This window comes from Podarcis melisellensis (assembly GCF_964234715.1).
Source record: "Podarcis melisellensis genome assembly, chromosome: 7".
NCBI lineage: Eukaryota > Metazoa > Chordata > Lepidosauria > Squamata > Lacertidae > Podarcis > Podarcis melisellensis.
The window spans coordinates 19,720,079-19,746,775 of record NC_138539.1 but is presented as its reverse complement, the minus strand read 5'-3'; the positions used below and the strand labels follow the sequence as shown (position 1 = coordinate 19,746,775).

General features: G+C 43.7%; 1 protein-coding gene and 1 long non-coding RNA gene across 2 annotated transcripts in view; one reads left to right on the top strand and one right to left on the bottom strand.

Moving 5' to 3' along the window:
* Positions 1–1,130: 1,130 nt before the first annotated feature.
* NUDCD1 (NudC domain containing 1) overlaps positions 1,131–26,697 on the bottom strand; it is a 50,819-nt gene continuing 25,252 nt past the window's right edge. Inside the window, exons 7-10 of the mRNA XM_081918844.1 lie at positions 26,174–26,318; positions 14,038–14,163; positions 3,864–4,020; positions 1,131–1,933 (exon numbers count right to left, since the gene is read on the bottom strand). Of these exons, the coding sequence (XP_081774970.1) occupies positions 1,641–1,933; positions 3,864–4,020; positions 14,038–14,163; positions 26,174–26,318 (721 nt within the window). The 3' untranslated portion in view covers positions 1,131–1,640. The remainder of the gene's footprint in view (positions 1,934–3,863; positions 4,021–14,037; positions 14,164–26,173; positions 26,319–26,697) is intronic.
* On the top strand, positions 14,172–15,793 carry LOC309374241. The gene is made up of 2 exons (XR_014170440.1): positions 14,172–14,310; positions 14,857–15,793. It is a non-coding gene; the product is annotated as an uncharacterized lncRNA (long non-coding RNA).

The window sequence follows — 26,697 nt, the reverse complement described above, 5'->3', positions numbered from 1 at the left end:
GATAGTTCTCTATTTTTGCTGGGGATACACTACGAGATGTCGAGATCAATCTTTGTATGCTTGGGTTGAACGAGATTTAGATGTGCGCTGCAAAACTATGATTCATTGCAAGTACTATTCCATTTCCAAAAAGTGTACAGAAGTATCATTAAGAGGGAAATAAAACCCGTTGGTAACCTTTGGAAGTTAAGCTACATTTTCCATGCTTGCCTTTTTTTTCTGCTATAATGAAGACTATGTGAAAAAATGAGTAGGGAGCTATTTGTTTTTCTTTCTCTGCCACAAGAGACAGAGAAAACGGGCTTCCCACAACTCTTAGCTTCATAAATGCTGACATGAATTTTAATGTTTTAGTATTTAACTTTTTGTTTGTTTTAAAGTATTGCAAATTCTTCCTGATCTTATTGTTTTAATTTTTTGTAAACAGCTTTGAGGGTGGGCAGGTGTTTTTTTAACCATCAAGCGATAAATTTTATGAAGCATATAAATAAATGTGTTGTTGTGTTCTGGAGAGGAATTATTATATAACTAATGAATTGTTATTTTATAAAGGAGCTTTTGCTCCAACAGTAAAATTTAGCTTCGCAGCAGGGCTGGCTGACGAAAGGAAAAATAGGTGAGTGCATCTTGCTTCTATCATGTCCACAAAATGGTTTAATTTTTCAAAGATCTCACCCGCGTCTGGATCATACTGAAGTGGATTTTATGTGTGCCTTTGAACAGTTGCAGAGCAGCTACCTGCCTGTTTCTGCAACAGTGCTGAACCTCCTCTTCTCATAAGAGGCTCACCTATGGCATTGTATAGATTCATTATCTCTTACCTTCAGACAGCAATAGCAGCTGTAGAACTGAGTGCCCTCAAACCCCTAGTTATTCTCCCTCAAATCAGAGCTCCTACCTCAACGTCGGGGGAAAGAAGACAAGAACATCAGTATTATTTATGTATTTATTTATTTGTTTGCTCTTTAAAAACCCACTTTATTTCTAAAAAGGTTGAAGATTTTCATCTGGAACCCAAACACAATCAAAGTTTACACATAATGAGAAGTTTCAGAGTTAATTAAAAAAAAAATAGCAGAGGAAAGTAAGATGTTCGTGCTAACTATCGTTTATCCGATGAGCCAATGCAGATGAAAAAGCAAACAAAACAAAAATGAAAACAAATAACCCCGCCTTTTTAACTAAGGCTGCAAATTACATTTTGATTATTTTGGTAGATTTCCACACACATATATATGGAGTGATTTGTCTTAGCATGCCAGATAAGACACTGCTGTAATAAAAAAAATGAAGAAAAATGCACAATGTACTTTCAACCAGCTATTATTAAAAAATATGTGACTGGAAACTATTTTAACCATTTCACGGAAGCACCTGCTGGAAAGAGAAAAACAAACAAATTCCTTGCACTTCCTTAACAGAACTGCAACCTTGCACAAATAATGAACTGTTTATTAAAAAATAAAGCCGAAAACTTCTCTCTATTAAATACAAGGCAAATGCGAAGATACATTTTGGTCATGGTGCGATAAATGTTGATTTTGAACTTACAGCATACCTCTGTACTTTCCTAATAATTTTTTTATGCAGTCACTATTTGAGCCAATTTTGAATGCAACGATAACAGATACGTTTGGTCATTAGTTCTCAGTGTTCACTTTTATTATGAAGAGCACTTTCGTCGTCAGAACGAACAATCTCTCGTTTGTTGCCTGGAACCCCAAAACGGGGTCATGGGTTTCAAGAGTCGCTACCAACTGCTTTGCAACTTGCCCCACTTGTCTTCCTTCCTTCCTGTTGTAGAGAACAGTAGACAGAGGAGTCGGTTGCCGATAGATGAACACGCGTCGCAGGCACTCGCAAAGGGCAGAATAGGAGTGATTTGGGGCACACGCCATAAACTTCTTGTCTTGCTTTGATGCTTGCACATAACCTGAAGCACACACAGACAATAAAAAGAAGACAGGGCTACAGTGGTACCTTGGGTTATATACACTTCAGGTTACATACGCTCCAGATTACATACGCTTCAGGTTACAGACTCCGCTAACCCAGAAATAGTACCTCGGGTTAAGAACTTTGCTTCAGGATGAGAACAGAAATCATGCTCTGGCAGCACGGCAGCAGCAGGAGGCCCCATTAGCTAAAGTGGTGCTTCAGGTTAAGAACAGTTTCAGGTTAAGAACGGACCTCCGGAATGAATTAAGTACTTAACCCTCGGTAGCACTGTATTTTAGTTATGCTACATCCTCTCTCAAATAGAGGTCTCAAATAGAGGTCAACCACAGAGTTTTCTTTTCTTTTAAAGAAAGAAGATGCAAAAATATATATTGGCAAGTATTTCTTCCTCAGGAATAGACTACTGGATTGCCCTTCATTTGGGTGTGGCTCCTTTGAAACTGTTCAGAATTGCAGCTGGGGCAAATGTGTTTTCCTGATATGGGAGGGCTGACTCCCATCATCCCTGACCATTGGGCATGCCAGTTAGGGTTGATGGGAGCTTCTGCTGCTGGTGCTGCTGTTGACATCCGTCTGCCTTGAGAGACAGTGGAGTGTGTGAGACAGGCCTGGACTTGTTTTGGGACCACCCAACCTCTATACTAAACGCCATAGCTGAAACTTTCAAAACACAGGGTGGAATTCAGTCTTGCTCCATTACAAATGCTCTGTCTGGATAAATGTTTTAGCTTGCCAGATGGAACTACCCCCCCTTCTTCCCATGCGCTGATCTGAGGGTTCTTTTGACCCTGCCTCAGCCAATCTGGGGGGCAACGGGGGGATGAGAATATGTCATTGTCCCTGAGCAAGGGAGTCCTAAGGTGAATCCCTCCCACAGACTGCTGTTCAACGCAAAGCAAACAAATCCCAAAGTTATAGCCAACCTCTTTTGGAACAGAAGGAGCCCTTTTAAATACAGTCAGTCATATGTGTAGAAATGGGAAATATACCGGTCTCTGAAAAATTCAGTATATGAAGTGGCCCAAAGATGTGGAAATTCACCACAAAGTGTTATTCATTAAAAAATTTGGGATGATTAAAGCCAAAATGCTTTAGAATTCCCTGTTAATTTCCACACTGAAGAATAAAAACATGGGACTGCCAGCTAAAAAAACCCAAACCCTAAAGTGTTGTTGTATTTTTTACATCAACACAATCCTGAATTGAAATCTTCCAAAGGGTATAAGATGGGCAATACTACAGCACTCCTTTTGCCAGTAGTGTGCTCAGTGAAATCCACTCAAGTTAGTGAATGCCTGGAATTTTTTTATGGATTTCCCCCCACTCTGGAGCAATTAACTTGGAATTGATCCTCAAATTTGTTCTGGGAGTTGTCTCGAACTAAGTTCTCCTGAGAGCAGGCCCACAGAAATTAATGGCCATGACTAACTTAGACCCATTGGGTCTACCTACAACCTAACTGCACACAACCCTGAAATATGTTTTTTATTTGTGGACATAGATTCTATTTGTGTTCTCCAGATGGCACTGCAGAACCCTTCATCCATAAAACTAATTTCTATTTAATTCTGAAGAAACTTGGCTTGCTGATGAGATAGTAATTAAGATTTTAGAGATCTCCATTCTCAATTAGTTGGCTATGATGAGGAGGCAGTAATTAAGATTATACTGATTCCCCCCCCCCCCATTGTCAGTTGGTTGCTTATTCCCTTTTAAGTCATTACGGAAGTCAGCTTAGCGTTTAGCTGCTTTGAAAGATTCTGCGATTTATCAATCGAGTTTTGAAAGACAGAGAGCTCTGTTATGGATGGGATCAGAGATACTGCATGGAAGTGTTGGAAGAGTTATGGACCACAGCTTTATAAGGAAGAGAAATGCTATTTCAAAAAGCCTTTCTCCCATACCTAAGGCATTGAAGGTTGAAATGTGCTCCCATTTGTCCTGCTGATCTGGGCGTGGCTGCCAGAGAAGAGCATCGACATCATGGCGTAAGCAGAAGCATGGCATTTCCTTGGGATCCACCACTGTTGAGAAGAGGTACTGGTTGCTTCCAAGATTCACCTGCAGACAAAAAAAGGGGGGATCCTTTTAGCACAAATGTAAAGCTTATCTTCTTGCTTATATGTAGCATTAGCAGCTTCACAGCAGTTGGGGGAGGGGGGTGAAAGAAAATTGATAGAGCAGGTATCCATGCACTGTGGAGGACCAGCAGAGCTATAGTCAGTTTTGGTTCCCCCCTTGCCCTGACATAGATATGAACGGTGGTTTACTTACACCAAGGAATGTTTTAGTGCAAGATTAGATCCATTCAAAACCGCTTCCTCATGGTTCAAAGATTACCCTAAATTCTATTCCTAACAGCCAGGGGGACATGTTGGCTTAGAAGCTGGGACACTGAAGTTCAGACCTCCACTCGGCCATGAAACTTGCTGGTTGACTATGAGCTAATGGCTATTTCACAGTACTGTATAATCTAGCTTCCTGTGTCATCATGAGGTCAAAATGCATGCTACCTTGGACTCTTAGTAAAGGGACCCCTGACCATTAGGTCCAGTCGTGACCGACTCTGGGGTTGCGGCGCTCATCTCGCTTTATTGGCCAAGGGAGCCGGCATACAGCTTCCGGGTCATGTGGCCAGCATGACTAAGCTGCTGCTGGCGAACCAGAGCAGCACATGGAAACACCGTTTACCTTCCCGCCTATTTATCTACTTGCACTTTGACGTGCTTTCGAACTGATAGGTACGATAAATAGGCACATAAACCATACAGCACAGCTGAATACATTCATCATTTTAGTCTGAATATAATCTTTACTTTTTAAATTTGTTCAGATTCTGAAGTTTCAGACAGGACTGAACCCATTTAAACTATGAAATTACTGGGCACGTTCAGGACGGGGAAGTAAAACAAGTATTAATATAGAACTTAAGGCTATTGCTAGACATTACTGTTTAAGTATCTAAGCACTGACTTGCACCTCTGTTTCCTGTTTCTCCCCCCTAACGGTAATATTTATGTAGTGTTTGTTACTCAAAAATAAAAATAAAGAAACAGAAATTCAAAACTTCCTTTAGAAAGACTACCAGCGACACCTACTTTTCTCAAAACCCACTGGTGAATTACCAGGGCTTGCTATATACATTGAACAACAGCAACAATTATAACGGTAAACGAAACCACCAACCCACAAGTGCCACGTCTTCCAAAAGAGGATGTGGGGGAAGAAATGGCTGCTTGCTCACAAGTAGTCCAACCAGCAACCAGTCAGGATGGGCAGCAGCTAAGCAAGGGTGGCGGGTGATGGCTTATAAGTCTCAGAAGGAGCCAGGGAGGAAGAGAGGAACCAGAGGAAGGCAAAGGGTACCTCTGGAAGGAGGACGTTGCAATGGGTGCCGGGAGTTAGGAGGGCTTATTTATTCTCCCATGACAAGCAAGGTTTTTCTGATCTGCCAAGAGAGGACAGCCTGTGCCTAAAAGCAGCAAGGACAGCTGTCTAGATCTCTGAGTGGTCTGGGACCATGACAGCCCCATTTTGTAAAGATAATGTTTAAGCCAATTTAAGCACCTACTTCTCAGGCGTCTAATGGCATGAAAATAAACCGCTCTGCTTTGCACGCCGAGAAGGATTGAAGTAGATCCGCTAGATGCAAAGGCTACATCGCCAGCAGCTGTTTTTTTCAGAAAAAAAGGACAATCTGGCTGTTTCAGCCAAGACGGCAACTTGTAACCAAAGGCAGGGCTAGCCGACATCTGAAGTCGAGAGAACTGGGGGCTTAAGCACCCGTCTGCTATTCGGCTAGTTTGTTAAATTCTGTATCTACTTCAGGGTTGTTGTTTTCCCCTTTTTAAATATTTTCTTAGTTTAAGAACAGAGGAAGCTGTCTTAGACCATGTCAGATCCAGCTTAGTAATGTATGCACTGGCTGGCAACAGCATTCCATGGTTTCATGCAGAAATCTTTCTGCACACGGCAGCATCTCTGCCATGTGACTATGACCCATTTGTTTTCTCCTCTAAAGCAGGCTCTCTGGACATTATTTGTTATTTGTTGCAAAGAGGCAAAACTGTAACGCCACTGATATCAGGACTTGCCCGTTTTACACGTTTACATTTGTATTCCCAATCTCAGCACCACCAGTCGCTGGATGACACTCCACCCCCAACCCCCGTGCTGCGGATGAACAGCAGAGACTGAGAAAGGTAACGTTTTCAGAGAAATGATTTTCTAGGTCAGGGAATCAGTATTTCTACTATGATTCTGAGAGTCCCATTGACTATACATCATGCACTGTCCGCAGTAATAACATTGCTGGCAGATTCTAATATCATATGCTGACTCTCTTGAATAAATAATGCCTGAATCCACATTACTTCTAATCCAACTCTGCATTAGTAACACCAGAATGGAAGGCCGTAGAGAAACGTAAGCTTCTCCATGGACTAATTCAAAACAGATTACTGTTATTAATATTATTTCCCTCTCCCCCCGCCCTTTTCTCCTTCTACCCAGTATCTTTAAATGTACACACTCCCCACACAAGTTAAGATCAAGAAGATGTCTCTCTTACTGGGATTCTCATGGTTCATTATAGTTCCTAATGAAATAAGACAAACCTAATGAATACATTACTTTAGTAGTAGTAGTAGTAGTAGTAATAATAATAATAATAATAATAATAATAACAACAATAATTATTTATACCCTGCCCATCTGGCTGGGTTTTCCCAGCCACTCTGGGTGGTTTCCAACAAAATATTAAAATACAATAGTCTGTCAAACATTAAAAGCTTCCCTAAACAGGGGCTGCCTTCAGATGTCTTCTAAAAGTCTGGTAGTTTGTTTTTCCTCTTTGACATCTGGTGGGAGGGCATTCCACAGGGCGGGTGCCACTACCGAGAAGGCCCTCTGCCTGGTTCCCTGTAATTTGGCTTCCCTGATTCTATTGTGCCTGATTCTATTGTGCGTGCCTGAGAACCTTAAGCTACCCAACTGGAGCCCATATGAAGGGGTGATGAAGTGCAATCCAGAGAGGTGGTTGGCTAAAATATGCTACATACTGATAAACATTAAATTAACCCAGTATAGATGGGAGGCGGGACACAAAGATGCTTCTCTGCTAGACAGCCTTCAGGATAGACATGTTTCTTGTGCATGCATTCAATTTGTTTTGAGATTTGTTTCCTACCATATGGTTCCCTGAACCTTCTGGGAACCTCACAAGAAAAAAGAAGAAGAAAAAGCCCAACACAGTATCTAAAGAGAGATGAAAAGCCCCTGATCAGAAAAGCATAAAACAGCATACTAGCAGCACATGACAGAGCCTCCAAAATCAATTCCACTTACTCTCCCCGGCACCTACTGGAACAGAAAGCTTTTTGCTACTTAAAGATAAAACCAGAGGCAACCTGCCAAGCTTCTTTTGAGAAAATTCCATAATGAGGCTGCCTCTGAAACATGCACCTACCCACTCACCCTGGTGCTCACAAGAGGGTTAGAGATCAGCTAGCTTTCTCGGGCAGCTGCAGGTTGGTCCCAAGGATTATTCTTTGTCATTCAAAATGGACACTGGGAGGGTCTGGGCATGTACAAGTTAACACCAACTGCATGCAGTGAAGAAGTCTGAGTGAACAGCTATTTGTGCAAATGCTTCTTCCTGGCAAGCAGTCTACATGGATGTCCAAGTCAGGACCAGCAACACGGTGCTACTCCTGGTAACTGTGTGATGCCCCCTTCACACAACTCACTCCCTGCAGTATCAGTTTTAGGCTTAAGGAGTAACAAGAGAGGAAACTGCACAAGATTAGCAATATTTGTTTCTAAAATGGAAGAACTGTTGTCAGGAATTAGGCAACCATAGAATCTTGCAGTTGTTGACTTCCGAGACCTGGACATTTGGAGGGGTATCTACAATGAAATACAGTGGTACCTTGGTTTACAAAATTAATTTGTTCCGGAAGTCCATTCTTAAACCAAGGCATGTTTTTCCTAATGAGGCCTCCCGCCGCCGGTGCCCTTCCACCATTCGGCTTCTGTTCGTAGACTGAGGTAAAGTTCATGAACTGGAACACTACTTCTGGTTTTGTGGAGTTCATATACCAAATAGTTTGTAAACAGAGCTGTTCTTAAACTGAGGTACCACTGTACCTACATTGGCTCCCAGTACATTTCCAAGCACAATTCAAAGTGTTGGTGCTGAGCTTTAAAGCCCTAAAGGGCCTCGGCCCAGTATAACTGAAGGAGCGTCTCCACCCCCATTGTTGAGCCTGGACACTGAGGTCCAGCTCTGAAGGCCTTCTGGTAGTTCCCTCACTGCGAGAAGTGAAGTTACAGGGAACCAGGCAGCGGGCTTCTTGGTGGTGACGCCCGCCCTGTGGAATGCCCTTCCATTGTGTCAAGGAAATAAACAACTATCTGACTTTTAGAAAACATCTGAAGGCAGCTCTGTTTAGGGAAGTTTTTAATGTTTGATGTTTTATAGCTTTATCATCATCAGCAGCAGCATCATCATTATTAGTATTCCGCTGGGAGCTGCCCAGAGTGGCTGGGGAAACCCAACTGGATGGGTGGGGTATAAATAAATTGTTGTTGTTGTTGTTGTTGTTGTTATGACACTGAAATTTGTTCTGTACTGTAAGCGAACAACTGTGACCCTCCAGTTGTTGGTGGATTACAAGACACACCATTCTTGACCACCTCTCCTCACCTTATCATGCAACAGATTGAAAGCCAGGTCCTTCTCCACAACCATGACTGCCCAAGCAATTTTTGCACAAGTAACAGCACCATACTACTGAGCGTAGTCAATGACTGCCTTGGTTCATGTTACAGATAGGTAGCCGTGTTGGTCTGCCATAGTCAAAACAAAAAAAATTCCTTCCAATAGCACCTTAAAAACCAACTAAGTTAGTTCTTGGTATGAGCTTTCGTGTGCATGCACACTTCTTCAGATACACTCTTGGTTCATGTGTTCAGTGTAAATTATGGAGGTAGGAACTTGGACCCAAATGGGCAAGAGATTGCAGAATATTGTGGAGTGGGAAGAGAATCTGCATCAACGGATAGTAGAAAAAGAGATTCCTCTCCCTCATCAACAGACAGGAGGGAAGAGTTGCTTGCTTTGAAATTTATCAGCCAAAAATTAGCTAAAGGCACCTAGTTTACCCAGTAATTTTAAAATACAGAAAAGCCCTGCAAGGCAGAGAGGACAAGCTTACTGATATTCTAAACTAGTCTGCAAAAAACTAATTACAGTTTGCAAGAGGGCAATTATTTTTGAGGCACAAAAAGAAAATAGAAGCAGTCGATACCAACCCATTGATTACTAGGAGAAGCAGAAAAGAACATAAAGAGACACTAATGGCAGCTATTTCCCTTCATCTCTGGCAAAAGAGATGTATCGGTTGTGGATTTTTTTTTGGCCAGACAAGATGAATTCACATTACAGTAGTCCTGTGCCTCAAAAAAACACTGGTTACATTACCTTGCATGCAAAGATAAAACATACATCCAAACAAGATAATGCTATCTAGCATGTTGATTAGATTCAGCCACGCCTATATTCTAGAGGCAAAAATAATGTGCATCTCTGTTTTTATATAGAAAGAATACATTTAATTGTTAATTAACATCAATAGTAGCTGGCAACAGCTAACTGCACTTTTCTGTCTGTGCAGGAACCCTGCACCAAGAATCCCTGTCTGAATCACATTAGAAGTTTCCAAATTCACTGATACTCTCGAAAGCAGTTAATTTCAAAGTAAAAGGCAGACTGCTTTGAGCAGTGGCTGCCTCTGTGCAACTATGCATAATGCCCGACATTCAGGGCTGTTCTTGGATTCAAGCAGCATTCAAAGCATGGGCAGCTAATGCAGACGATCCGAGCTTGGACAAGCCTTGGGGTGGCAAATCTTCATGCAGCACGTCTATCTGCTAAAGTTGTCTATTTGTATTGCTGCTTCCAAAGGTCAACTTTTATCGGGCAGAATGAGCTGCATGGACACCTAGAAAAATTGAGGCAAGGGGCGACTGCAATGAAGAGCTGGGGCCCGCAACAAGACCTGGCTGCTGATGCTTAAAATGGAAAAACAAAACAAAAACACACAAGTGAGGTGGGGAGATGGTACAGAGGAACTTTGAAACGAAGCCCACCAAGATAAGCTGCATTGTCAAGCTTCTGGCAGTTTGTGATTGATGAGCTATCAGCTGCTTGGTTTGGCTTCTCAGGTGCTTGAGAATGCCCTTGGTTTTGCAGGCCCAGGCAGACAGCAGACACAGGGTGTCTAATTGACCCTTTCCTGGGCTTCCATAGATGACTGGCAAGTTGCAATATGTGAAAGCTTATTTTAAAGCAATGCTCTAGAGCAGCGGTGACCAACTCCCAAGAGACTGCAATCTACTCACAGAGTTAAAAACTGGCAGTGATCTACTCTCTTTTTTGGGGTTGAGGTCAAAGTCTTGAGGGTTTTTTTTAGGAAGGCCCATTTTGGGGGTTGGGTCAAAGTTGTTGAGTTTTTCAGAGAGGAAGTAAAATGTTGAGCTTTTTTAAGGGGAGCCACAATTGTTCAGCTTCTTTGGGGGGAGCCAATGATCTACCAGTGATCTACTGCAGATGTCCAGTGATCTACCAGTAGATCATGATCTACCTGTTGAATATGCCTGCTCTATAGAGGGAGGCAAAAGGAGCTGAGTGGCACCTGATCTCAGACAACCAATCTCTATGGGGATGTTGTTCCAAATACTATATACGCCCTCCAAGTGGCAAATGGACACACAGAAACAAAAGCAAATGAAATTGAAAGAAAAAAAGCACACCACCCCAATCATAGAAGCAAGAAAAAGTAAAAGAACCATGTTGTGGGGTTGAGCTTTGGGGGTGGGGGGAAACGACGACACAAAAACATACAAGGGCTAGAAAAATTCAAGAAGCACATTTCTAGCACCTATTGGCCACAATGACTACAAAAAGAAGCAGCATGATTTAGCAGAGCATTACTTCCAGTTGCTAGATGATACAGACAAACAGGAAGTTATATTCACTGTATGTTGCTCATCAGTGTCTGGCTGGCCAACAGAGTGCTGGATTAAATCATCTCTTGTCTGATCTAGCAAGACAAACATTGTGCTTATTTCTCATATGCATTTATCATCCTATACTAGTGAAAGAAGTTTAAGTTCTGCCATGTCTTTGGGTGGAAGATAGATCAGCTTGAAGAATGCAAATTGTTCAGGCTAACACTGTAGTGCATGCTTTTCTATTCCTAGGGATTATTTCTGGAAGGAAAATGTGCATTTTGAAACCATACCAGACCCTGCTTTGCAAATGTGCTAGCAGTTTTGTTCCCACTCTCCCCACAGCAAATGGCATAATTACATACCAGTGTCTTGCCCATCTAGTTTCAGTAGTAACCAACTGTATGCATCCTGCTCGAAAGGAGCAAATGTGACAAACAGGCATTAAGTACAAAACCATTTGCGTTGAACTGTCTTCCTTGGTTGCCAACTGGTAATTATTTGATACAACTGCATAAAGGGGAGTTTGCCTTTCTCATGAACATGTATTCACTGCTTGTTATCTATGCTAGCACTCCTCTTTTGCTGTCACAGTTAAGTGATTTCTACAAGTTTTTTGTTTTTAAAATAATGAATGGCAGCAACCTTTTGGCTTAGATGCAAACAAGATGAGCTGTTATCTTCACACGCAACTATTTAATAAAGGAGGAGAGAAAGTGCACTGAAAAATCAAAATTAGAAGAACGATATTACAATGGACTATTATATAAAGAACTATGAACATCGAATCTACTTTATTTATCAAATCTACTTTATTTAGAAAACTTTGAACCTAATAGTGCACAAAAGACTGATTAATTTCCTGAAAGCGGTACATCTCTAAAGTACTGGGGTGTAAAGGTGCACCACTTTCCCTGGACAAAAGGAGTCAAGAAAGAGAAGGAAAAGAAAATCCTCTTTAAGAGCAGCTAAAGTGAATGAAAGACAGATAACTTGACTGGTTGAGCTCATATCTTGAGACTGGCGGTAGGCAGATAAATAATACTAATAAAGGGAAGATGCATGGCTCCATTGGCCAAGGCATAAAGTAGCAAATCCCAGAGAAGTAACAGCCCATAAAAATAAAGAATTGCCTTACTAGCTCTGAGAATTTTCAATCTTGGAGGAAGCAGTGGGGGGCATATGCCATACCCTGGCATGATGTAGGAGATAGTAAGTTTGCCAATGAGATCAAAAATATGACTTTGTCTCTCCTTAAGTTAGTGTTTGAAGTGATAACAGAAGAACTGATACATGATATATACATATATTTTTTTAAAAAAAACAGATTTGTATTTCTAGCATCTGGGAATGGGATCTCGTCATCGGCGACTTCAAATGCTAAATCACTGCTAAAACTCGAAGATCAGCTAATACCCATTCTGAATGCTTCCTACAAAGACTTGATGCAAAAGCTGTTTTAAGAAGTCCAGTGTGGAAAGCTGTGCCATAAATTCAACCAATGAAATAAACATAAAGGGTTGGATGGAAGGTTAAGCTGATTCCCCTATCTTCCTTCTCCATTAGGCTGCCTCAAATGCTGCACCAAATCAGGGGACCCTGCTGAATGGGGCAGCCTATAGTGAGAAGGGACAGGTAAAACAGGTTATGCCAGCCCCCAATTCTACAGCTGCTTTGACTTCTCCTATATATTTTTCACCCTGCTCACCCACCCAGGTCTCAGTGATATAGACCAGATCAGCCTCCTCATCCACAATCGGGATCATGGATGAGGGAGATCTTATTCAGAGCTGACCTGGCATTCAACAGCAGCAGCTGCAGGTCCCATGGCTGGCTGATGGGACAACCACAATGCCCCAGGTGGTGGGGTTGGCACACGGCACAGCCATTAAGTGCCTGTGCCATATGCCCTTTACCTGGCCTTCCCTACCTGCCCCATCCCAGGCTTCCTCAACCTTGGCCCTCCAGATGTTTTGAGACTACGATTCCCAGCATCCCTGCCCTGCTAGCTAGGGATCATGGGAGTTGTAGGCCAAAAACACCTAGAGGGCCGAGGTTGAGGAAGCCTGCCCTACTCTAAACCACTGCAAATGACCCCCCTGCACTCTCCAGCTCCTCCGCTCCCAGCTACATCTCGCCTCCAATCATCATCACCACACACACACACACACACACACACACGCATCCATTATAAACAGTTAAAACAATTGTAGCAGAGAAGCTGCCAGATGCATCAATACGACTTGCACAGCAGTCAGGCTAGAAACAAGTTTTTTTCACCCTTCTCTCCCCTTTGCAGAGGGATAGAAAGCTTGGCCTCTCTCTCTCTCTCTCTCTCCCCCCCCCCCCCGCGTCTCTCCCATTCACCTCCTTGCCACAAACAGAACCAACCACTTTCAGGCCCCCGAGACCATAAATCTACATGGAACGTACAATATATAAACTATGCAAATAAATAAATTTTCAGAATGGTAAGTTTTTCAAATCTTGTACACAGAAATAAAGAAAATTTACCAATATGCTTTACAATGGAACAAAACATAGTAGCTAAGAGAGGACAATGCCACAAGGAGTGTGGTGTAGTGGTTAAGAGCGGTAGTCTTGTAATCTGGGGAACCGGGTTCGAGTCTCCGCTCCTTCACATGCAGCTGCTGGGTGACCTTGGGCCAGTCACACTTCTTTGAAGTCTCTCAGCCCCACTTACCTCACAGAGTGTTTGTTGTGGGGGAGGAAGGGAAAGGGGAATGTTAGCCGCTTTTAGACTCCTGAAGGGGAGTGAAAGGCGGGATATCAAATCCAAACTCTTCTTCTTCTTCTTTATATTCAAGGACAATCTGCTTTTTAGTATCTCTTACACAACTTGCATGTACATTACGTTATTCTACAACACAGACCAAACTATGTCTTGAGCCTGTTCGAAGCTCCTCTTTCCTGATGAGCGGAGTCCAGGCCTGGCAGGTAGGTGGTGGAGGACTAATAATATCAGACCACAATGCAATCCAGTTCTCTGCTGGTAGGCAAGTAATTAAGAAATGCTTATTATCAAGATTATTATCTTGTGCTTACCACATGGGTGACATTGAAGGTGTTACCGTCAAATCTGCAGAGACTTGTGCTGTCTTCGAGAAAAATGTCACATTCTTCCAGTTCCTGGGCATTGCACGGAGGGTTCTCTTTGTTAGGGTCTGGATTCTAAATGGAAAATTAATATTATTTAGATTTTTAGGCATTCCAAGGGCATGTAAAATGGGTGAGTGGGAAAAATAGCCACACAGTAAAACTAATATGATAAATAGCCACTAATGCAATACAATATGTACTGTATCAAATATTTCAAAGGTAGTTCAAACAAGCTAGAGCCATGCCACGACCCCAGCAGGAACCCGGGGGAGCTCGACTTGATCCACATTGATGGGGCTCCCCCTACTGGTGGTTTACCCTTCCAGACTTCCTCCAAGGCGGGCAGGAGTCAGATATACAGTGGTACTTCGGGTTAAGTACTTAATTCGTTCCAGAGGTCCGTTCTTAACCTGAAATTGTCCTTAACCTGAAGCACCACTTTAGCTAATGGGGCCTCCTGCTGCTGCCATGCCGCCAGAGCACGATTTCTGTTCTCAGCCTTAAGCAAAGATCTTAACCCGAGGTACTATTTCTGGGTTGGCAGAGTCTGTAACCTGAAGCGTATGTAACCCGAGGTACCACTGTAGTCTGTTGATGCCAGTGCCTAAGCCAATACCGCTCACATTTTGTAACCAATAAAGTTGCGGCCTAAATTTTGCCCATTAACATTAACCTAAATTCTGTGTCCTTGTGTCTTTATTCTTCTGGGGTAGCTTGGGGGGTTTGAAGTGCAAATACCCACTAATGCAATACAATATTTCAAAGGTAGTTGAAACAAGGTCTTCTTGAACTTTTGGAATAGGAGTGATTTCAAGGAACAAATGCAACATGGCAATCCTCCTTGGGCTGTACCATTTCAGACCACCGCTGGGACAGCAATTAATTCTTCACATAACAAGCTAGCTGTACATATTTGTATGTGCCTTTAGCACAAGAAAATGTAACAGCTATGCTGCCTGGATAGCTCAGTTGGTTAGAGCTGTCAGGAGTTCATCCTACACTCTAGTAGGACCCTGGCAGAGACACATGGCCAACTGGCATGTTCTCTCCCTCCTGGTTGATCGTTTGGGAGCTTCATAAGCTTTCTTCAGCCTGAACATCACAGCGACCAATGCCAACTGACACTGGCACACTTAGGGATCCGCAGAGTTTGCGCATCATGCACGTGACAGACCTCAGCAACTCAGCATATTGGCTGATCTACTTTATTTACATATAAACACACACAGAGCACTGCAACATGGCTCCCTCTCTCTCTAGCATCAGACAGCAGAGAGAAAAAGAACAAAGGACAATAGTCCCACTTCACAGAACACAGTAACACAAACATCCTGTCTCCGTCACTTCCCACTCTGGAGTCAAAACACATACCGTCATGTGGAAGACAACAATCCTATGACTGCAATCATAGATCAGGAATTCTAACAAGAGCATGATGCTGAGAATACGAAGGTTGCAGGTTCAGTCCCCAATAAGGGACAGCTGCATATTCCTACATTACAGTGGGTTGGACTAGATCAGGGGTCTGCAACCTTTAAGACAAAAAGAGCCACTTGGACCCGTTTCCGAAGAAAAAAACAAACTGGGAGCCGCAAAACTCGTCATTATAAAAATAACTTTTTTGTCACTTTTTTATTATTTCTTTGTTTGACCCCTCAGAATTACTCCTCCTCATAGAAATAAACATTAAATTAACAAGTTACCTTTTTGTGTGTGTGTGTGTTCTTCACTCCCCTTCAAAACAGTGACCAGCGTACATGCCCCCTTTCAATGCAGTAACCAGCGTACATGCCCCTTACAATGTAGTGGGCGGGTGGGCGGGAAGGTGACGTCGGGACGGTGCGTGACTAACGCACGCACTGCCCCCATGCGACGTCACAGCCAGTACAGCGCCTGCCACAGTGGGGAGTGTCAGGGCGCACAATGCACCTCCTCCCCTCGCTAGTATCCACCCTGGAGCCACGGCAAAGGTGTAAAAGAGCCACATGCAGCTCCGGAGCCGCGGGTTGCAGACCCCTGGACTAGATGATCCTTCCAACTCTACAATTCTATGATTCTAGCACAAGTTTCAAGGACACTATTTTCACTATGGAGGCACTGAACACAAATTACCCAGTACTCCCAGTGAATCCTTGAAATCACAACTGCTCAGAGTGGGAGGCTTCTATGACTTCTAGGGCGGACCATCTGTACAACGGAAAAACCACACGCACAGGCCCGACGCAAGGACAAGTAAGACGATAAAGCAATTTGTGAACCGGGAACAAATATTGCATTGTGTAAATGAGCAGTACTGCCACAGGCAGAGGTCAAATCAACTGTAAAATGAATGAGGAATATAACAAATCGGCTTGAGAATTTTAAGTTGGGTTGGCGTTTATATGCTCCAGCAATGCATTCACTTTGGAAGCTGACAAAAATGGGTAACAAGAAAAGCCAACATTTTAGTTTGTTCATGAACAGGCAAGATGAATAAAAATTAGTTCCCTGGAGTTGTTTGCAATTTGCCAGTTGCCATGCTACCCTTGACTGAATATTCAAGGGTCATGTAAACAAGCCAGGAATCTTCATCTTTAAGCACAGGAATGCCAGAAGGAAAACTATCCAGGTTCCATATGGACACCATATATTTTTTGTTCCTGCACTCAATTTGAGTGCAATTTTGATTTTTGATTTATTTATTTTGTAAATAGCATTGGAGAGCTTCTTGAGCCTATAAAGCAGGATGTAAGTATTCTAAAGAAATACGAAGAGATAAAAGAGGATATTGACTTACTGGGAAACTTGCATTTACTGGAAGAGAGCTTGCTGCACCACTCTCAATTACTCCCAAATGAAAACTGATTTCTCTTAAAGGAGATAAACACTTGACTGAGATTAGAAAGAGCAAATCAAAAGCTGAGAGCAGAATTTACTTTTATCCATATATGAATATTTTATATATATATCATTTAAAAATATGAAAGCGATTTATTGTATGTGTGTGTATAAAATCAGAGTTCATCAACTATCATGGAAATATGTATTTTTAATTGCAGGCATAAGCCTGGTGGAACACAATTTTTTTCAGGATGTGTTTGACAGTTCAAACAGAATTTGGAAGATGTGCTTCGGAAAAGCAACACTATACCATTTTCCTTATTATTTTAATACACTAGACTAGCTACTGGGATGCAGGGCCTCTGCTGAGAAATAATGCTCAGCAGCGCAGAAACCATTTGCCCTAGATTCATTGCTTTTAATTTACAAGACCAAACATTTCCCATGTCTAAATTTTTATGGTTCACAGAAGTGAAACCTTGGTCAAAGGTATTATGAATCCAACATTAGGTTTTTCTCCCCCCCCCCCCCCGAGTGAAACAACGTGAAGGATCTGTAACAGATTTCAACCACGGTTTCCTAGATAGTTATAAGGGGGGTGGGTGGAATATATGAATCTGAGGTTCTTACACTGAGACTTCTGAAATGTTTTTAATATTAAAATCTTTGAAATTTAAATGACTCATTTAATAGGGGAAACACTCTTTTTTTAAAAAAAGGGGGGGGGGAGAAACCAGAAAAGGAAAACAGCAGATTCCATTGTCAATAAAGCAGCACAATAAGATTAAAGGTCAAATTCCAATAAACTTAGCTTGACAAGCTAATCAGTTTTTATAAATCTATTGCTATCCTGATGTTTTGGATGACAACTATCAACCCTAGCAAGCACGACTCTATCTCAAACATCTGAAGGTTGGCAAAGGCTGAGCTAAACTTTATCTTCATAGTATGCTCGGGATCTTAAACAGGGTTGGTAAACAAGGTTAAAACTAACCGTGGCTTGTTAAGTATTATGCCTGCACCATGTCTGAATAATTACTCTGAAAGGTGCATTTGTTTTTCCACCGGGCTAATCAATCTATTTAAAGATTCTTGCTTTCAAGGATTATCACCATAGTGGATGTCAATCATCACAGGCTTCTTCAGAGCTGGGATGAGAGATTCTTTCATAACCAAGATAAGAAACAGAATTTTATCGTAGTTCCACCACTGTGCTGAAACCTGAGATTAGGAAATTATTATGAAGGTTAGGACTGAAAATGAAGGGGATTTGAGTGACTTGAGCACAGGGAGCAGCATTTAATCCTATTGATTATAATGTGAGCTATGAACATCTGACTTCAGGAGCAGCTGACGCAATGAGGCAATGACACCTTCTCAACAGCGGCATTGCAGCATCATCTTCTCTGTATTTTCTCTTGGTAACTTTTAAATGATTCTTCAGGTGCAGGGGGTTCTGCAATCCAAGTCAAAGCATGCTTGGTCCTAAGTAGGTCATACAAAGATCTTGAATAGAATTGCAGCAAAGTTATTACAGCCTTGCATATAGTGACTTGGGGTTTGGGAGTGTTTTTTTGGGTGGAGGGATACTGAAACAAATACATATTATGAGAGTGAACAAAAGCATGGATCTGACATTTCACATTTTAGCTGTTTAATGGTCTTACTATTGTGAACTGTTTAATTGTTCTCCAGGCACAGTATGTGCAGCACAAAATGAAATAAATGGTGCACTGCATTTAAAAATATGATTCACTATTAATTTGTTTCTAAAAAGTTAACACATATTTAATTGATGGCCGTTCCGTACCATTCTCACAAACAAAACAATTTTAATTACAGTGGTACCTTGGGTTACAGACGCCTCAGGTTACAGACTCCACTAACCCAGAAATAGTACCTCAGGTTAAGAACTTTGTTCAGGATGAGAACAGAAATCGCGCGGCAGCAGCGGGAGGCCCCGTTAGCTAACGTGGTACCTCAAGTTAAGAACAATTTCAGGTTAAGAACGGACCTCCAGAACGAATTAAGTTCTGAACCCGAGGTACCACTGTACAGTGTGCTTTTTGTTCTGAAAACACGCACACACCAATTCCTGCGGTGTTTACTGCTGCTAACATTGTGTTCCAGCAGGCAATATACAGAAATATTTCTAGGATTTAAAGTTTTAAAATTTCCCAGTAAGCTATTTAAACAGTAACAACCCAAAGAATTTTTTTGGGTACAAATCATCCCCAAGAGAACATTTTCTCATACCATTTATTTATCATCTGGCTTCATTTCATTTTTCTTTTGGTGGGGCTGCGATTTCAAAGCCCAAAAACAACCGTGTGAAATTCCCCTTCCCACCCCTATCTTCTTGGTAGGTAGTTAGTAGATGGAGACAGTAATGGCTGGCTAATTTCAGCTGACTGGAGCCAGTTTTAAACACATAATTCTTAATCAGTCTATTTGTTACAAAATCAAGGCCTGTACAGATTCCTCCAGTATGATAATGCCTGCCTCTTATGTGATACAATTATGCGAAAGAGTATTTTAAGAAAAAAGTGGCTTGTCTAATTATTCTCTTGCTGACGCGTATGAAAAGTTGCTTTGTGCAACCTAATGAGGTACGTTTCTTGCCATGCATTTGATTTGTGAATGAACTAGGCAAATTTTCCACTCTTTAAAAATATAATAAAGGTAATATATCTTCTTTACCAAGAATTTTTTTGCAGGTACAACAGTTTGCTTTTTTTAGATTATTATTAAAAATATCTGTAGATAGCCTAACATCCAAAAAACCTTGAAGTGGTATACAAAAGGATCATATATATATACAATGACAACAGCCAAAATAAAAACTGCTGCTGGAGGCATTGTAATGGTATATAATAATAATAATAATAATTTATTATTTATACCCCGCCCATCTGGCTGAGTTTCCCCAGCCACTCTGGGCGGCTCCCAATCAGTGTTAAAAACAGTACAGCATTACATATTAAAAACTTCCCTAAACAGGGCTGCCTTAAGATGTTTTCTGAATGTCAGGTAATTCTTTATCTCTTTGACATCTGATGGGAGGGCGTTCCACAGGGCGGGCGCCACTACCGAGAAGGCCCTCTGTCTGGTTCCCTGTAGCCTCACTTCTCGCAATGACGGAACCGCCAGAAGGCCCTCGGCACTGGATCTCAGTGTCCGGGCTGAACGATGGGGGTGGAGACGCTCCTTCAGGTATACAGGACCGAGGCCGTTTAGGGCTTTAAAGGTCAGCACCAACACTTTGAATCGTGCTCGGAAACGTACTGGGAGCCAGTGCAGATCTCTCAGAACCGGTGTTATGTGGTCCCGGCGGCCACTCCCAGTCACCAGTCTAGCTGCCGCATTCTGGATTAATTGCAGTTTCCGGGTCACCTTCAAAGGTAGCCCCACGTAGAGCGCGTTGCAGTAGTCCAAGCGTGAGATAACTAGAGCATGCACCACTCTGGCGAGACAGTCCGCGGGAAGGTAGGGTCTTAGCCTGCGTACCAGGTGGAGCTGGTAGACAGCTGCCCTGGACACAGAGTTAACCTGCGCCTCCATGGACAGCTGTGAGTCCAAAATGACTCCCAGGCTGCGCACCTGGTCCTTCAGGGGCACAGTTACCCCATTCAGGACCAGGGAATCCTCCACACCTGCCCGCCTCCTGTCCCCCAAAAACAGTACTTCTGTCTTGTCAGGATTCAACCTCAATCTGTTAGCCGCCATCCAACCTCCAACCGCCTCCAGGCACTCACACAGGACCTTCACTGCCTTCACTGGTTCTGATTTAAAGGAGAGGTAGAGCTGGGTGTCATCTGCATACTGATGAACACCCAGTCCAAACCCCCTGATGATCTCTCCCAGCGGCTTCATATAGATATTAAAAAGCATGGGGGAGAGGACAGAACCCTGAGGCACCCCACAAGTGAGAGCCCAGGGGTCTGAACACTCACCCCCCACCACCACTTTCTGGACACGGCCCAGGAGGAAGGAGCGGAACCACTGTATGACAGTGCCCCCAGCTCCCAGCCCCTCTAGACGGTCCAGAAGGATGTTATGGTCGATGGTGTCAAAGGCCGCTGAGAGATCCAGCAGAACTAGGAAACAGCTCTCACCTTTGTCCCTAGCCCGCCGGAGATCATCAACCAGCGCGACCAAGGCAGTTTCAGTCCCATGGTGAGGCCTGAATCCCGATTGGAAGGGATCCAAATGGTCCGTTTCCTCCAGGCGTGCTTGGAGTTGTTCAGCAACCACCCGCTCAATCACCTTGCCCAAGAATGGCAGATTTGAGACTGGGCGATAGTTGGCCAAATTGGCCGGGTCTAAAGATGTTTTTTTAAGAAGCGGTTTAATGACCGCCTCTTTCAGCGGGTCTGGGAAGGCTCCCTCACAGAGGGAAGCATTCACCACCCCACAGAGCCCATCGCCCAGCGCTTCCCGGCTCGCTTTTATCAGCCAGGATGGGCAAGGATCAAGGAGACAGGTGGTCGGTTTCACTCGTCCAAGCAGCCTGTCCACATCCTCGGAGGTAACAGATTGGAATTGATCCCATATAACAGGACCAGACAGAACTCTAGCACTCTCCCGCCCTGGCCCTGCTCCCACGGTGGAGTCTACCTCCTTCTGAATCTGAGCGATTTTATCTGCAAAAAACTTTGCAAAAGCATTGCAGGAGATCTTGGGGTCCCTACCAGGCCCCGGTGGTACAGGTGGTTCCGATAAACTGCGAACCACCTGAAAAAGTCTCCTGCTGCTGTTTTCTGCAGATGCAATGGAGGCGGCGAAGAAGGCCCTCTTCGCCGTCGCCATTGCCACTTGGTAGGCTCGACGTTGAGCTCTAACCTGTGTCCGGTCTGATTCAGAATGAGTTTTCCGCCACCGGCGCTCTAGCCGTCTCAACGATTGTTTCATCACCCTCAGCTCCGGGGAAAACCACGGGGCTGTCCGGGCTCCATGCAATCGGAGAGGGCGCTTCGGAGCCAGACAGTCAATTGCCCTGGTTAACTCTGCATTCCAGCGGGCCACCAGGGAATCAGCTGAAAGGCCATCAACTTGGGATAAAGCATCCCCTACCACTCTCTGGAAGCCGATTGGATCCATTAAGTGGCGGGGGCGGACCATCCGAATCGGTCCCACCTCCCTGCGGAGGGGAAGGGTTGCGGAGAAGTCCAGTTGCACCAGGAAGTGATCTGACCATGGCACTTCTTTTGTTTCGCTTTTAGTTAATGTCAGATCACCAACATCCGTAGAGGTAAACACCAAGTCTAAGGCATGTCCGTGGCTATGAGTTGGGCCAGACTTATTCAGGGACAGCCCCATGGAGGCCATGCTTTCCACGAAGTCCCGAGCGGCTCCTTGTAAGGTCGTGTCGGCATGGATGTTAAAATCCCCCAGGACAACCAAGCTAGGTGTCTCCAGGAGCATATCCGCCACGACCTGAAGCAGCTCGGGCAGGGAATCCTTGGTGCAGCGGGGAGGTCGGTACACCAGTAGGAATCCTGTACTGCCCCTATTGCCCAACTTCCAGAACATGCACTCAGAAAACTGGGTCTTCCCAATAGGACGCCTGGTGCAGACTAATGACTTCCTAAAAATCACTGCAACCCCCCCTCCCCGCCCACATGACCTGGGTTGCTGTGCGTAAGAGAAACCTGGTGGGCAAGCAGCGGCAAGGACAGGCCCAACCAGGTCTCTGTCACACATGCCAGGTCAAATCCTCCATCCACAATCAGGTCGTGGATGGCAGTGGTTTTATTCATCATTGACCTGGCATTGCACAGCAACACTTTCAGGTCATGTGGGTTTCCCTTGCTGATTACTGTATCCTTCCGGTCAGGACCAGACCTGGAGGCAGGGATAGTCCTCAAACAACGACTAAACCTGCCTCCTCGGTAATGACATGGTCTGGTCTTAGCATAACTCCTCCTCCTGCCCGTGATCACTGAGATCGGGTGTCCCAATACATCCCCCCCTGTGGAACCTGCCCCACCCAATCTATTGGCTGAGGCCCACTCCCAGGCAGCCATGACCCCTCCCCTTAAAAGGCAAAATACAAACTATATAATAATTTAACAGAATAATAATAATAATAAAACAAAACAGAACAAAACAAAACAAAACAAAGCAAGGAACAATACTGCTGACTCAGTGCTTATCCCACCCCAAGCAAAAATATCAGCTCCATGATCTGCCCAGAAGGAGAACTGGGAGGATCAGAAGTGTTAGGGCACTGTGGCGGTGAAGGAAGAAACATTCAACCAGCCAGAGGACCAAAGGGCAGCTAGTGGAGCATCAATAGCAGGTCCCAAGAAGGGAAATTTTGGGGAACAGGTTAAGTGCAGCAGCCCAGTGAAACACAGAACCAAGCAGGTGAGGGAGATTGGATACAGAGGGAAAGTGAAGGCAGCAGAGAGAAACAGGCAGAGAAGGAAAAGGCAGCACAGAAGGGGAAGGCAGGCAAGTGTTGCCTCAAAAGCAGGCATAGGCAAACTGGGCCCTCCAGTTGTTTTGAGACTACAATTCCCATCATCCCTGACCACTGGTCCTGTTAGCTAGGGATGATGGGAGTTGTAGTCCCAAAACATCTGGAGGGCCAAGCTTGCCTATGCCTGCTCAAGTGTTGCCTCAGTATACATGAAGGAGCGTCTCCACTCTCATCATTCAGACCAGACACTGAGGTCCAGCACTGAGGGCCTTCTGGCAGTTCCCTAACTGCAAGATGTGAGGTTACAGGGAACCAGGCAGAGGGCCTTCTCAGTAGTGATGCCCGTCCTGTGGAACACCCTTCCATCTGATGTCAAGGAAATAAACAACTTCCATCTGATGTCAAGGAAATCTGAAGGCAGCTCCCATCATCCCTGACCACTTGTCCTGTTAGCTAGGGATAATGGGAGTTGTAGTCCCAAAACATTTAGAGGGTCAGGTTTGCCAATGCCTGCTTTTAGAAGACATCTGAAGGCAGCCCTGTATCGGGAACTTTTTAATGTCTGATGTTTTACAATTCTAAATATATGCTGTAAGCCACCCAGAGTGACTGGGGAAACTCAGATGGGAGGGGTATTACTACTACGACGACGACTACTACTTCTTCTTAGTGGGACAGAAGGGCAATACAAGGAGTTCTGGGGTGGGTGGGGGGAACAACCCCAGTAGCAAATCAAAACAAGGGGAAATAGGGGTATAGGCAGGATCCTTACACTACAAGAGCCATAAGCATTATTTGCCAATTAGGTTACTGTGGCATAACCATACAGAGGGAATCATGTGATAACAGGAGCCCCAAACTCAGCATGAGTACAGTGGTCTCTGGAGACAAAAGACATCTTGGCATACTAAAGAACTCCAAGGCCTGTCGGCCTTGGGGTTGGGGCAAAAGATCCCACAATTATTTGAATCTTCCAGTGACTCATAAGATAGAATAAAATGCATGGCCAACAGCTACTTTAGAAAGGTTTGGCTGAAAAGTCTTTAGCATGCAGCAAAAACCTAAGTGTGCCCACTGCAGATGCTTCCACATAAAAGCTCATTCATGAAACACTGGCTATTATCAAGAAGAATCAAGTCTAGCTCAAAAGTTTGCACATTGTTGTAGCACAAATAATGTACTACAGCATCTCAGTTGTTTCCAAGAATATTTTGAATCCTAGAAGATTAAGTTGAAACATTATAACAAGTATGAAGATACATCTCAGACAAAAAGCATATTAAATAACACTTCCTATGAATTTGTAGCACATTATCAAACTTTCAGTCAAAATAAAGAAAGATTTTTTTTTAAAAAAACTACCCTTTATATGCATGCCTGTGGGTGAAGAAGGAATAGATTTGAAAACATGGGTGTTGGCTTTTTTTGTTCAAGTAACAACATGCACAGATTTCTGTTCCTGATGTACTTCCTAGACTCTGTTTCATAGATAAGCTATGTGTACCTGACTCCTCCTGTGCCTCCCTGGATGTGGAAGAGACAAGTAGTGCATGGAAATCTTGGATAAAAAATTCCCCTATTATCAGCTGTGAAATATCAGAAGGCATGCTATCTCAGTATCTTCTGAAGCTGTTGAAAAGAGCTTCAGCCCACAAAAGCTTAGCGTCACAAGGCATTTGATAGCCTTTGAAAGGTGCCCTGGGACGCTAATCTAATCACTGTGATAGCAGAGCCTAGAGCCTTGGAAATAGATGCTTTAAATTATTGTTGTCATCTCTCTCTCTCTCTCTCTCTCTCTTTTTTTTTTTTTTGAGGAAGTAAATATACTGAAGAAAGTACCGTCATCAGGGTAACAATTGAGCCATAATATGGTCAGCCACCACACAGCCCAACCACTTGCCTATACCTGAGTGTTTCAACAGTGAAATCAGTGCAGGCTTCTCAGAGTTAAATACGTCTTAGAATCCATAGAAAACTGAAAGCTTCCCCAGCTTTGGTCGTAACATATAATTATGCAAATGGACGCTGTCAGGTGTTCCCACCAGCACTCCACATTGTTGATCTGCCACTGGAGATTGGGGTGAGAAGCAAAACAATGACACCCACCCAAGGAGTGGGAACTCAATGTGGCATTGGTGTTTTTAGCAGTTTAACTGTTCATCATAACAACCTTGTCCTGGTTTGCTCAAAGCATAAAGGGCAACAGTAGATGGGTGTTCAAGGGCCACATCGCATGAACGCATACATTCTCTCTTTATCTTTCTCTCTCTTTCTCTCTCTCTCTCTCTCTCTCACACACACACACACACACACACAATCTCTCCCCACTGGACTGAAGGACAGACCCAGGAGAGACTCCTCCCAACCCACCAAACAGTTGCTCAGAGCTTTCAGGACAAACCACACAACTGCTTAACAAACGCCCACCATGAGTGTCAGCCAGTGTTGAATGTCTAGGGTCCCACTGGGCAGCCAGGGGCAGAGATTCCAGCTAGGAAGGGGCCCTACCCCAGATTAGGAAATGTCCCAAGCCTAACCTCCCACAGGGCCCTTGCGGGCCCCCACTTTACAGCAAAGAGAAGGCAGAAAGGGGTGACTCTTCCTGTGTGCCTCCCCCCTGCAGCTGCAGTCCTCTCAGTCTTCAGCTAGTGAAATTTAGCAGTGGCCAGGGGCATTAGCAGAGGGCTGCAGGTTGTTCATCCACATGCGTGCTAGGTAGTAAGTTACATTGACTTATGGGACTCGCTTCAGTGAGATTGATTTAAAGATTCTGCTGCAATTTGGTAAGACTGATTTCCCTCTTAGAATCAAAAGAGTTCTCTTTGATCAGCACTTTACCATTTCATCAGAGGTTAGATGCGTCAGACGCTCAGCTATTGCGGCACTCTTGGCTGGATCCATGACATATTCCCCCCGAGAGTCACCAACAATCAGTTCTGGCCATGAAGGTCCTACTTCCTTCTTAATCAGGAAAATCTCCAAGCTGCAAAGAGATAAAGAGATGAATATTGGTAAATTTGATGCATGAGACAAAATTATCAGTAACAGGTAGTATCTAGCATTGAAGGAATGGAAAGGTAGCTCATACTATATTTCCCTGTCCCTCCCCACCTACACACATGTACTTCCCCCACCTATGCCCCCAAAATCTTCATCAAAATCTAGACAGGGAACTTTGCGGGCTGCAGTGAAAGGGAGATTCACCTTAAATAAAACAGAGCAACACTGCACCACTTGCACAAGGTTCCTGATTTACATGGGAGAATTTGGAATTTATGCACAATGGCTTTGTTACTTCCATAGTAAAATGGCTTTGTCCCCAAGATGCCAAAGCAGTTTGACTTTAACAGGAAACCTGCAAG